The sequence below is a fragment of the Coloeus monedula genome, assembly GCF_965178545.1.
Source record: "Coloeus monedula genome assembly, chromosome: 1".
Lineage (NCBI taxonomy): Eukaryota > Metazoa > Chordata > Aves > Passeriformes > Corvidae > Coloeus > Coloeus monedula.
In genome coordinates, this window is record NC_138781.1 from 138,039,062 (window position 1) to 138,053,154 (window position 14,093).

At 37.4% G+C, this 14,093-nt stretch overlaps 1 protein-coding gene across 1 annotated transcript in view; it reads left to right on the plus strand.

Moving 5' to 3' along the window:
* Positions 1 to 2,915: 2,915 nt before the first annotated feature.
* Positions 2,916 to 14,093, plus strand: part of SPAG1 (sperm associated antigen 1) — a gene marked incomplete at its 5' end in the record, with an annotated part of 37,420 nt that continues 26,242 nt past the window's right edge. Inside the window, 6 exons of the mRNA XM_082294601.1 lie at positions 2,916 to 3,055; positions 3,631 to 3,790; positions 4,114 to 4,239; positions 9,495 to 9,562; positions 11,422 to 11,540; positions 12,018 to 12,123. Of these exons, the coding sequence (XP_082150727.1) occupies positions 2,916 to 3,055; positions 3,631 to 3,790; positions 4,114 to 4,239; positions 9,495 to 9,562; positions 11,422 to 11,540; positions 12,018 to 12,123 (719 nt within the window). The remainder of the gene's footprint in view (positions 3,056 to 3,630; positions 3,791 to 4,113; positions 4,240 to 9,494; positions 9,563 to 11,421; positions 11,541 to 12,017; positions 12,124 to 14,093) is intronic.

A 14,093-nucleotide genomic window follows, 5' to 3' on the forward strand; every position in this document is an offset into this window, starting at 1 on the left:
TCTTTCTGGTCACTTTGTTCTGTAAAACTGTGTGTAAATGCACACTCTTATTTGTGTTTTAAGAGATTGAAATATTAAAGTTTACTGTAATACTAAATTTTGTCTATATTATCTTCCAGCAATAGATTTCTAAAGCTGTTGTTTAAATTGTATTCAGAGTATGCGGTTTTTTAAGTTCAGTGATAATTGTATTCTTTTTGAGTTGTCTTTGTTTTCATTACTCTTATCTGAACTTTATTTGCATTTTAACTTTGCTAAATGTTCTTTGGACTCCTGTGAGCTGCATAAAATAACTGTGCTTTGAATTAAATTCCACTGAAAATAAATAAAAGGCTACAGAAGGCTAGGTCTGAAACAGATCTGGATCTCGAAAGAGAAAATTTTGAAGGACTTCAAAGCACCCAATTCTGGCACCCAATTTTGGATGTGTCAAAAGTATGGATGTCTGGAAGTGTGGAAATAATCCTTTCTCTCGAAAGAAGAGGGGGAGGGGAGGCAAGGTCAACATTAAGAAGCAATGTGGAAACAAATTTCCAAAGTGCTGGTTGACGGGTTTGTATTCAAGTAAAGAATTAGGTCTGTGTTACCAAGATAATTTGGGTAGCATCCCAAAAATAGGACCTTGTTTTGCTTTTCAGATGACTTCTGAAATCTGTAATAAGTGATGGGTTTGTGATGATGAGCCAAAACTTTTTGCATCTGTCCATTTGGAATGTGTGTTACATAATACCACTGAAGTGTACTACGACGTACTGCTGGATTGTATGTGCCTGATCTCTGTTTTGATGGTGCTAATGGTGCTGTTGAGATAATGTGCTGAACTCATCACTGTAATAATGTCTTTTTTAAGGTCTGCATGACTGTATGATGGCTTATAAATGAACTACAGTGGCTTGTTATAGGGGATAAAAGAAGCATTCTGAGATGCTGTTTTGGAGCTGTTGGTTAAGATTTTCTTAGATATCTGATTTATGCTATTAAGACTAGATTTTTTCCTGGAAACCAGATACACTCGGGTATAAATGATAACCTTTTTTACTACACAGTTGCTATCAGTTCACCAGCCTGGCCTGCACAGCGTGCACCTTCTGCCTGCATAGCAGAACGAAGGGGTCGGCTACTGACACGTCTGCTCAGAAAGGTGGGAAGGTCGCCAGCAAACGGAGGCGGGTGTGGCCCCTCTGTGGGCACGCCGGGTGCCTCTGGCTGCCAAAGGCGCTGCTCTCGGGAAAGGGCACGGAGCTGCTTTGGAGAGCAGCGACGGGGGAGTGCAGGGCTGACGGGCAGCAGTGGTGTGGGCGCCTGGGCACACCGGCGTTGGGAGAGGGAGCACCTGCTCTCCGCTGAGTAAAATACTACGCTGAAAAACACAAGGATGATGCGTATTAGAGCTGCACCGCCGGGTGCGGTATTTCTGCCGGCCCTCGGCAGGCGCTTCTCTCAGCCCTGACCCCAGCCGCGCCTGCGCGGCCTGAGCGAGGGACGGGCGGCCCGCCGCTGCGGCGGGGGACGGGCCGCGTCCGTGTCCCGGAGACAGCGCGGCACCGGGCAGGTGGGTGCCGGAAAACGACAGGCGGCGCCGGTGTCGCTGCTGGAGCCCGGCGGGGCTCTGCGGGAGCCTCGCCAGGCCGTCCCTGGGGAAGGCAGAGCCGTGTCCCTGCCGCCATGTTGTACATAGCAACAGTTGCTAGACACGGGCCGGCCGCGCTGCCTCGGCTCCGGCGGTGCGTGAGGGGAGCCTTGGGTGCCGGCTCGAGGTAAATCCCTGACTCCGGGCTGGGGGATGTGTGTGGAAGCTGCATTGGAGAGGGGCGCGCCGGGCTGTGCCGGGGCTGTGCCCCCGAGCAGCCGCGGAGTCCTGGTCACCGCGGTGCCCGAGAGCTACGCTGGGCAGCTGCCTCACGGCCATGGGAATAAACGGGAAAAACCGCCGGTGGTGATGAGTTCTTTATTATTCTTTAATTATTTCCTGCATTTGTCCCGCTTCCCATGCGTGTTATTCCTTTTCCAATACTGAAAGTGTATAAAGTCTTGTGGCAGAATCTCTATGCAACACCTAATTATGACCAGTTATTATTTAAGTGATACGGTATTGTAAACATTTTTGTGTAACTACAAATTAGTATGTGTAATTATGCAAGACATTAGAACACAATTGTTTTAATTTGGTTTATAACTACATATAGTTATTATCACATACTAGCTAGTTGCCCTTACTGTATTTCTTAAAAATAATTGATCGCCTCATACACTATATAAAAGGGGAAAAAGAGAATTTCAGCTCCATAGAGCTTGTGATCAAAATAGAAAAAGATGCAGATGAGCAGATCAAAGGTACATGGAGACAAATGTCCCATTTGAGTCCCTCACTTCATCAGTTACAGACTTACTGGAAAAGGTTCAGATTAGTGCTGTAATATAATCAGAGACCCAGAAAATGCAGTTAGTGAGGAAAGAAAATTTGATTTGACTACAGAGAAGCCAAAAGTTTTAGTTCCTTTAGATACCCTGCACTGGTTAATGTCTTCCCTCTGAAAAAAGGAGTGTCTTCCACTGTCTTCTCCTTTATGCTTATCCCACTTGCTTAAAACAGGTATGTGTTAATAAAACAGAGAATGAGGTAGGCAAAAATTGGCAATTTTTCTTTAAGTGGTCTTTATGAATTGTTGTGCCTTGCAGAAGCAGTAGACTTGCATACTCTTACAAAGCACATCTCATACTTCTGTCAGTAAACCTCTGTTCGGGACAGTCCATGTGATCAGGCCTTCAAATCTGGTATTTTTTCTTTTATAGGTCTGCTTGCATGAGAGGGTGGAGTGTGAGCAGGTTTATTCCTTAAACTGGCATTACTTCAAAATATAACTAAATGTTTACAGAATCAATACTTTTTTTTTTTTTTCTTTTAGTATTTAGTTATGGGTGATGAGTCAGTACCATTTTTGCTGGGTGAAGGAACCACTAAAACATATCAAATACCTATTAGTCATCTGGACTACAAATTCATTGAAAAATGCACAGATGTTAAGCACCTGGAAAAGATTCTCAGGGTATTAAGGTAAATGTATTTCTTTACCTTCATTAATAATTATATTCCTGCTCAGTAAAATTTGAGGGAACCCTTTTCTATATACTCTTATTCATCTGAACCTGTTTGTAACTTTCTAATTTAAAAATTAAAGTACAAGGTTAAAGTAATTACGCTAAAAGTGTCCCAATGATAACACTAGAAATCCAAGTCCTTACTTAACCATCCAAAAGGTTTTAGTAACTCAATGTCAGGGTTTTGTCAAGTGCTGCCACTCTGTTTTGGTTCTCTCATAATCAATGTTGTCTGACTGGCAATTTCAGATGACACACCTGTTTAACTTCTGCTGTAAATGATGCAAGCTTCTTTTTTATGAGCACTGTGGTGATAATTTTGAACTGTGTATGTGGAAAAAATTGAAAAAAGTTTGAAGGGTAACTGGAATTTTCTAATAAAAATGTTGCTAGATGATAGTAAAATTGGGTTTTAACAAGAAAATAGTGTGACTGTTTAGTCACTGTAGTGACTGCACATGGAGGGAAATACTGAGGATGTGGTGCAGTTTAGTTCTTTTTTGTTAACATTTATATCTGTGCATTTTAAAGGTCTGGTGAAGAGGGATGTTACCCTGAACTTACACTGGTTTGTGAAAAGCGTATTGAGCATTTAGATCCCAGGAGCAGAGTTCTGAGAAAAGATAAGCCTGCAGCCACAGCTTCTGATTTCACAGCTGAAGAATGGGAAGCAATTAATAGTGAACTGATGGTACAGTGTCTAATTTATAATGGTCATAATATAATCATGGTGATGTATCAATCTTCTTCTTGTGCCTAAGTAGAATGTAATTATTTGATTAAAAGGGGAAAGGATCAAAGGATTATGTTGAGTTTTAAAAATTATTTTCTTTCTTAATGTCACTGAACCTAAACTGCTCATTTTAGCTCTACAGATTTTTTGTAGATCACTTTTTATTCAAACCAGTGCTATTGCTTTTTGTCTTAATTTCTTTTCCCCATTAAGAGTAGTGCTTTTTAAGGATAATTTCTCTACTGCTTTAAGGTAAAAATATATTATTTATTTATTTTCAGAGCTGGCTGACAGAAATGAATGAAGATGATAAGAAATCACAGCTCCTGAGAACAGACACATCAAATGAAAGACAAGATAATTTGCCTCCCATTCGTTGTTCCAGCAGCTGCCTTCCCACTAATCAGGTATCTCCAGTTTTTTGTGTTAATTTTAAGTGTTAATTACAGATTTTTGTAAAACTGGAGGATTTTATATGTATGAACTCCTTACCATTTTGCCTTTCTTACTAGATTTATTTTGTTAACCAGAAAATAAAAACCTTTAGGTTCCCCTTCAAGAGACCAATTCTTAAACAAAAATGCTTTCATAGTACTGGCGTGTGTATTGTAATAATATTTTAATTCTGATCAAGAATTCACTGCCAAAGTAGATCTCCTTAAACACCCTTATTATGTTCTTAGATTCATATTTCAAAGTACTGTTTAAGCATGTGAACTAGACTCCTTCTGGATTAAATTGTTCCAGGAGATTTTCTCCAGCTGCCAGTAGGCTTTTGTTCCATGGGGCCAGTCAGGAGCTAGTCCAAAATAAACACCCTGGAACACATACATGGAAGTTTGACTCTGTGCAGCAACTGTTTTACTCAATAGCCACTTCTGTATTGGATAATGCCAATGTATATGTAGCCTTTGATTCTACTTATTTTATACCTTGTGTTGGTATTCCCACTGCAGTCATAGAGCATATTTCCTAATTTAGCCCTTAAGCAGACTTAACAAATCTTTGTAACTACAGAACAAATATTTACATTTTTTCCTAGGTTCTAGTTTCCTTATGTTTTGGAGTTTATTTATGTTTTGGGATCGGTTTTTTTTCATTCATTTATCTACCTGAAATCAGTTTTTTCTGGCCAGCTTTTCTTGCTAATACTAAATACAGTGCTGCTGAAGGGATTGGTAGACAAGTAGGCATGGATGGGATTTTTTTGAATTGTCATGGATTGCTTCCGTCTGATTCTCAAAATTTTCTCTGAAATTCTGGGACACTGCTATAAGAAATTCATTAAGCATTGTTATTTTTGGAGGTTTGTGAGTCAGAAATATTACGAAGGAATCCTTACAGGTCATGATATTTCTTACTAATTGCTGTTTTTCTTGAATAAATATGTATTAGTAAATGCCTGATTTATGTTCCTGTGTTGTCAGAAACTACTTCTTATTGTCAGCTTGGTACATAGATGTTGGACCAAGACATTTGGGATAGCTAGGCAGTCTCTGTTACATGGTATACAAAGAGGCTGGGGATTCCAGTGAATGTATTATAAGTGGTTAGGGCTTTTGTTTGGTTTAATTTGTGTTTGGTTTTTTTTAAATTAATGTACTCTTTCATATTTTGCGATGTATGTTCCTCTTGACTATCCTATTTCGCTGAGAGGGAGTGTGCCACTCTAGCTTTATCTTTGATTCATGTCCTGTATTACTACTAGAACAGAAAATGGTATACTACCATTTGAATTCAGTAAATCCAGTTTAGAATGTAAGCATAAAATGATGGAGAGAGTCTTGAAATCTAGGATACGCCATGTTACTAAAGAGGATGTGTTCTCCATTCAAAGACAAAAATGTATTCACTTTTTTTTCCTCCTCCTTTAAACCATGCATCAGTCTTCAGGTCAAATTTTGTTCTTTTGTTCTTCAGCTTTTTTCTCCACACAAGGTTTAGGTGTTAGCATTATTACCCAGGAAACCTAGATAGAGCTTTATGTTTACCTGTGGTATGTGATTTCCTTTCCCTTTGTCTAAGCAGATGGCCTCTGAAGGAATTGTAACCTGTCCTGGAAGAGAGAAGGGAAGCCTGAAACATTTTATGCACCAGTACAATTAAATCACTACTAAATCCCTACTGAATAAAAGGAAGCTGTTTTATAGCATACACTAAATTTATACCTGTAACATGAAATCTCAAAAAAAAAGAATAATATACCTAATCAGCTTTTTTTTTTTTTTTTTTTTTCTGATAAAGCTATGTATCATCCTACAATTTTTAAACACGTTTGGCTAATTATTTTTCAGACTGGCATCATATAATTTATAAGTGGGATCAAGTTTAAAGTCATCGTGATAAATTTATCCTCTCTGCTAGAATGAAATGCACAAAGCCTTCCACAATTTTATGTTGTTACTTGGTTGGAGACTGTTCGTCTGATCTGATGCATAAAAAGTTCAGCATTTTCAATGAATCCAGTTCTGGAAATCATTAGTGAATTGCACTAATGGGTACAAGTTTGGTAATGGAAGCATCTTGTTTTGTCTGCAGTCAGATTTTTTTGCTGATACCTTATGTATGTATAGTTCCAGTTCACTACTGATAGTTTATAACTCTGTATAGTGTTTTCTTTTAAACGGTGTGAATCCATGGGGGGGATTTTCCAAAGATGGACTGAAAAAGAGTTAAGTTTATGCAATATCTCCCTGTATAACACAATGTGGAAGTTTGTCTTACACCCTTGTTTTCCTGTCATACTGCCCAGAACAGTCTTAACTGTCCACACTGCATAACTATTAATTTTGCTGCCTCATTTTGTCCAGGAGAGAATTAAAGCATGTGTTTAAAGATATTTATATTCAAAAGAGTGTGATTGCAGGTTAGGTGCCTTGGCCAAGCATGGTTTCCTAATACTATTCCAGGAAGATTTCTGTTCTCAAATACTTCCTCATGCTACAGCCCAGGGCATGCAAAATGCATTCCAAGTTTTATGTTCTAAAATCCACTGTGATGGGATCTAATAGCCTATAGAAGAAAGTTTCACAAAGGATGTCTGGACTTCAGGCGGCTCTTGAAAGCTGTTTATTGCATAGGTGAAGTTACAGCATTTCAGGGAGTGGGTATCCAGAGCCAGCCCTACAGCTGCCAGCTCCAGCTGTAGGCATACCTGAAGCCGCTTTCTGTTCAAGTTACAAAGCATTATATATTCTTTGCAGAGTATCTTAACACATAACAACCAATAAGCACTATACACAATACCTTTACATTTGCCTATAGCCTATCATAACTACTACCATCACCATATTATAGTCATTATTATCCAATCACAAGAGTAAGTAAGTTACAATTTAAGCATACAGTGGAAAATTCTCAGACCTTTCTTCTTCTTGCTACATCAACACTTCTTGTTTGCCTGCCATATCTCTCTTTTTGGTAAAGATATGTTTTCTATTTACTTATGCTCTTCTTGAGACTTACTTACTTGGTGAAAAACATGTCTTTGTTTGTAGTCACATACCTTTGTCCTACTCCTAAAAATCTCCTTCCAACTCATCTCCAACCTTTGCCTTCTCAGTTACTCAGCGATCACTGTTTCAGCAAAACATCTTTTATTCCATATCAAAACTTGCTTTCATTTCTATCTCATCCCCAGTTTCTACATTCAGAGATCTTTCTGCCAAGCCTACATACCTGTGAAAATTTCTTACCAAACTTTCATCCTCCCCAACAATAGCCTTTATGTTGTTTTGGATATTCTGAACTGAAAACAAACACTGGTTAGCTGACATAGAATAGTAGTGTCTTAGGCCAGCACACAGGGCCCACAGGAGAACCAAGTCCAAGTTGTGTCACCTGTACTGAAGCCAATTTGTGTGTTCATCTTTGGTCCAGAAGGTGTTCACTGGGTTTCCAACCCATTGGGATTCATGCTTTATGAATTATGGCAGTAAACATGGCAAGCACAGAGATTTTTTGTTTTCAAGTTCCACAGCATGCAAGTGTACGTTTTTCATCAAAGCCTCTTGGATGAGATGCTCTGAAATACTACTGATCAAGAAATTCCTGACTCTGTTGGAACCACAACTTGATTACAATTATTTCAAAAATATGAGACGTGGAGTTTTTAAAATTGTGGATTTTTGAGTCTGTGTTTCTGCCTTATTCCTTAAATGTACATGCTATAGTCCTCTCCCTAAGCTGGAGTTGCATTAGTATAAGTACCTTATGAGACTTTCTTCTGAGAGTTTCAATATTTTTGCTTATTTAAATTAAGGACTTCTGGTTTGGAAAAAACTACTTGATATTTATTAAATTTGTACATTTATAATATAAACCTGGATGGATATATAATGATAACTCATGTTTCAGGAAGGCATATTTAGGAGCTCCCTCCTCTAAACATGTGCTGATCACTAAACATATTTGTCATTTTGTCTAGCTTCCTGAAAGACATAACATTAATTCTGGAGTTATATACTACAAAAGTTCGTGTAACCTAACATTATAGATAGTCAGAAGTGTTTACAGGAAGGGTCACATTTGCATTATGTAAATTGAGGCATTTACATCCAGCTGCAGAAGTATGTCCTTGTTACAGTGTCTGTCACCACTGGTAAAGCAGGTTTATGGAGCTTCTGGTCATTTCTTTGGTCCAGTTTATCACATGCTGAATGGAACTGGTACAAATATTTGGGGATTGTACTGTGATCTCTATCAGATTGTTTGTTTAAACCCAGAAAATTTTAAATCTGCACCTCTACAAAGAATTACACTGGTCTATCTCAGTGAATGCTGGATTGCAAGGTAAGAGGAGGAATGAATGGCCAGGGTAGGGTAGATAGGAATATTTTGAACTGGCTGTTCCACTGTGAAATACCTGTTTGGAACCACACCTTGCTATTAAGTATTTTGAAGTCAACAAGCAGGGAGGGACATAGCAGTAGGTAGGAGAGGTAGAAGAGATGCCAAAGGTGACAGCTATGGAAATAGACTCCATTAGCGTAGGAGATGGGTTGAGATACAAGGCAGTCAAATCTGATTGTCAGAACTGGTTGTTGCAGGAAGGTCCTCAAGATAAATTTTAGGTAAGGCAAGCCTCAATGATGGATCTTGTCTAAAATCGAGAATGAATGTAAATAATCTTGGAATTGGCTTCAGTGAAGTGATAAATGGTCAAAAGAAGTCCAGACACTACTTTGAAGTCATTTATTTGTAAATTTGTTGTGAGTGTTCCAGGGACTACCAAAATCTGTGCATTGAATTCTCTTGGGAAAGGGAAGCCTAAAACCGGGTTACTGATTCAATCTCAGTGTCAAAGATCTCATCACAAGGCTGGGTTTCCCCAAGACTGAGTTCTCCCTTCCTGTGTTGAAGATGGTTGGGAAGATGGCATCACAAGATACTAATTAGAAGGTTTTACTCAGTGCCACTGTGATGTATAACCGGACAGTGGACAAAACAAGTGAGACTGAAGAGGTCCTCAAATTACAATGATACGTGAAATGCATCAAGATTTTCTTTGAACCAAGAGGAATTACATTTTCAAGACTGATCTGAGATTAGTCACAAATAGTGTTGGTTACTAGGAAAATATGTACTGCAGAAACAAAAAAATCCACTGTGAATTCCACTGCAACAAATTGTTTTACAGGCTGGCTGTTTGTTTCTCTTTTAGAACAAAAAATTGAAAAACAAACAAAGAAGCAAGAAAAACATACCACGGGATTACAGTGAATGGGACAAGTATGTTAAATCCCTTATATTTCAGTTTTTAATAAATCTTACTTATTTGTTTAACTAGGGAACACAGTTGATGCATTTTGCAGAAATGCAAAATTTCAGGCAAGTGTAACACTGATGAAACTTTGGTTTTTCTTAATAAATATTCTGTTAAAATGCGAATAACATGTGTTGCTAACAGCTGAGAACAAATTAGTCTATGCTTTTGTACAAGCTGTGTGAAATATAGTAAGTCAGCAGAAAAATAAATAAAAATTGATTACTTAATTGATGACATTTTTGAAAGCAGTTCTTGGGTTATTTAGCATGGACTTATAAATTTGGACTTCTCTATATCTAAAGACATGGTTCTAAATTGAAAACAAAACTGATGAATACTTACTCCTGCACTGAACCTCACTAACCTCAAAGAATGAGCTTCAGGCAGGTGCATCAGTTTACTCAGATGCAATTACACATAACAGAGGTTTAGCCAGTAACTATTTTTAGAGTGAATGGAGCTCTGTTACAAAGATGCTGCGCATCATGTAATGGTGGCATATTACCCTCCCAAGTTACGTGGCAGGTTGATGCCCGTATTGTTGAAAAGCACACACTTGTGTTTTACATGGTAGAAGCTTTTCTGTAGTTCCTGAAATTTGGAATATGATGCTGTAGAATCAGAGTGAGGAGGCAGAAGTTTCTAGTGCAGTGGATGGGGAGCTAAATCTAGATATTGTGGGGTTTGGGTAATGAAGCTATACCCCAAAACCCCTATAAAAGCCCTGTTCTGCATAAGTTTTGCATATCAATTATTTTCATGCATGTATCCTTCACAAATTGTTTTCTTCCTGCTCAAATGTGGACAAAGAAAATAGGTTATAAAAGTAATTTCTGCAACAATTTATTCTTTCATCGTTTATTCTTTACTCTTGCTACGTATCTTTCCAAAGCAATCGTGCAGATTTTGTTTACACTTTTATGTACACAATCTTTAAGTGCTTCAGCATGCTGATAATAATACATTTTGTGAACTTTCCATAGAGTGTATTTATTTTGGATTATGAGTATACTGAAACAGAGTTGTTTGAAAGACATTTTCCAGTTTAAAGCATATCATGTTTTTAAAATGTTTTGAGGATAACTTCAAAATTTTCAAATAATTGTTTAGGCAATTTCTGAACAAAATGTTTGGGTTCTTATTTTTAAAATACTTATTTGAAATGTGGTTAATTTATAATAATTAGGTAAAAATAAGCTAGCAAAAGATCAGATTCAAAATGGAGAACAATTAGCCTTATGTGAAAAGGTTTTGAATTGGATAAATTTTCAAAATATTATCTCGTTTTCTGAAAGAAATTATTCATATTGTCAAGATTATTGTGAAAGGAAAGGCTATTTTTCATTATGCCCTACACAGAAAAGCAGTAAGAATAATGTTTCTAGTGTAAGAATTTATTATTTTTATATTTGTTTTACAGTACTAGGGCAACAATATTTCTTTGCTATGCATTCCTAAATACTGTTTTCAGAAGCTGCTTCAGAGTAGCTTTGGAAGTGCCTGAGACTACTTATCTCAGGTTTACTGTATAAACTGCTTTGAAGCTGTTTCTTAGTTATTTTGGCAAAGGCTGATAGAAATGTTTGATAGGGCTAGGATTGAGCCTGATGATACTGTTTCTTAGATTTTACCATTGTCTTTTTCGGGGGGAGATGTCTTTTTTTTTGAGGAGGTGAGGCAGAGATTTTTGTTAGTCACAGATAAGTGAACACAGCCTGTATCTCTTTTCCTTGGGTTTATAATGGAAATATGGTATGCCTTTCTATCAGCTGAGGAATCTTGCTATGAAGCACTATTGAATTTGTCATTTTATTAATTAAAGGTTTGATGTGGAAAAGGAATGTTCTAAAATTGATGAAGACTATGAAGAAAGTAACTCAAAAGCAAGATTCTTCAGTAGGCCAAGTCCACCTGTAATTGGAAAGAAAATTGACACAACTGGTAATATCTTAGAAGCATAATTTTTCTTTAGTTGTAATACTGTTGTAGAGTATCAATACGTGTATCAGAGTTAAAGTGCCTTTATTTTTCAGCCCGTAAAGATGCTAAAAGTTGTTAGATCATCAAGTGAGCTTGAAGCCATGTTTGAAAAAAATCTAGTCTTGCTTAATAAAACAGTAAGAATATTTATGTTGTGTGTAGTTGAGAGCACTAGGTAAAGAAGTAAAGCATAGATCTGGTATTATCAATGAATGGTAGAGGTTAGTCAACTGCTTTTTTCTTGCACTCTGAATTGTATCAGAGTGCCTGGCAGAAGAATTTAATGTTTTATTACAGAAAACGAAATTCAAATTTGTCTTTTAGTAAGCCATGTGCTTTTTTAAAAAATGCAGACTATGAGATTCAAAGTATTTTATCTGTTTTGATTACATCTGTGCAAGTTGTTAGTTCTTGTTGTGTAGAAATATTTTTTGCTAGGACTGACAAAGAGAGAGAAAATTTTTATTGCTACTCGTGAAAAAGAAAAGGGCAATGAAGCCTTTGCCATTGGTGATTATATGGAAGCAGTGACATATTACACTCGGTGAGTAAATGCTATTGTGTTCTTTTATTTTAATGACTCTTACTTGTGAATGTTGTTTTTAGACCAATGTAATTGAAGCAACTTCTTATTGAAGCAACTAGTGAAAATTAGATTATTTTCACAAGGACAAAAGGATTTGACAGAAGAATATTTAAAGCACTGATGCATCGTGATACTAATTTTTATTTATTGGGAAGAGAAGGGACTAGATAGTGATGGAATACAATCTGCAGGTGTCACAAACTTCTTCAGATTTTTCAAACCACTGAGATTCAAGGGCATGTTTGCAAAAATAAAAGGATAAGTAGAGTGTTGAGAAACTAAATAAATTACAAATGTAATTTAACTCTATGCTTTGAAATGGTAAGGACTTAAAAAAACCCAGAAATCAGAAGTGTCAAAGTTGTCATTTAGAAATTTAGCATCTATGGGAATCTTGGGGTATTAATTACTGGTGTAAACAGAGGGTAATGCTATGACACTACTGTGAGATGAAACGTGAAGATAATTCATGGGCTATGATATAGGGGGATAACCTTGGAAAAAAGTATGAGAATGTTAAAGCATTTGTGATCAGTGCAGATAAGTATGGAGAAAACAATGAATAGAAGTAGTGTGGAGCAGCAATAAAATAAATATTTAATAGATTTATGTTTAGGAAGAATCATTCATATTGTCACTGAAAGAGGCAGGGTTATGAAAATTTACCTGGCGATTGCTGAGATAGATGTGTGTGTGTGTGTGTGTGCGTGCTTGTAATGATATTCATAGAGCACAAGCTGCTTAACTGAGGCATTTCATGTGTGATGGGGTTTTTTTTGTTCTTGACTTGCAGCCTTAAGATCTTTCTTGTTTTGTTTGGTTTTTTTACACAAACATAAAAAAAGTCTATAGCTGTATTTCATATACAATAAATAAAATACAAATACATAATATAAAAATAAGTCAAAATGCCTGCTTTTGGAACATAAATAAAGTACTAATTACTAAGGATAGGCAGAATCCTTTCTAATGGAGAGTTTTTCCATTTTTGGTCCCCATGGGGCACTGTATGCCTTCTGAAATGTATGATATTGGCAGCATGCTGTTCTAACTGGTCACTTTTCTAATCTTATCTGAAATCTGTTTCCTTAGAGTTACGACTATTTAAGTAAAATATTTTGGAGTGAATTGTTAATAATCTGAAGGGATTATCTGTATATGGCTAAAATGGAAAACATAGAGTCTGACCTCTTATTCTTACCCGTTGGCTCTCTTGACTGGCTTGTCGGTCTCTTGCTTGTTCCAAAACAAACCTTCACACATTTAATCACTGCTTAGGCTAGAATGTATCTTTACTTCTTCCTCACCCTCCTAGCCTTTCTAAAGAGCATGCACAGGTTATCCCACCATATCCGTTTTCCCACTGGGATCATAGCTGCAGAGACCTTTTATTCTTTTTTTGTTTCCCATGTGTTGCTCATTTGTGGACAAGCATTTGAGATTGTTCTCAATCACGTTTTTCTCACAAGGAAAGCGTGAGTATATTGCAGTGTGCTGTCTCCCTGGCACTTCCATTGCTAATCTTCCCAGTGAACACAGTTTAGGGTCCTTGCAACATTAGCGATGTTGTTGGCAAAAATTCCCTTACACCATTTCGTTGTGTGCATCCTAGCTGTCCTTATTCCTCAGAGATGATCGTTTTGTAACAGAAGCTAAAGCCCTCCCTGCAATACCAGCCCTGCAGCCAGACACTGACCTGGACAGTTCATCCACTGCTACCTGAGTCTTTCCATTTTACAAGCAAGATCAAGGAGAATCCCATGTGTTCCCACCTCCCATGCTCTTCATCATAACCCCCAGAGCTGTGTAGTTGCTCTTTATACTCTCAAAGGTTTCATTTGTTGGAGTCTACGTGGGTGGCAGGAAGAGGTAGTAGTCTAAGTGACAGATGAGCCACAGCATCTTCTCTGGAACATCTCAGGTCTAAG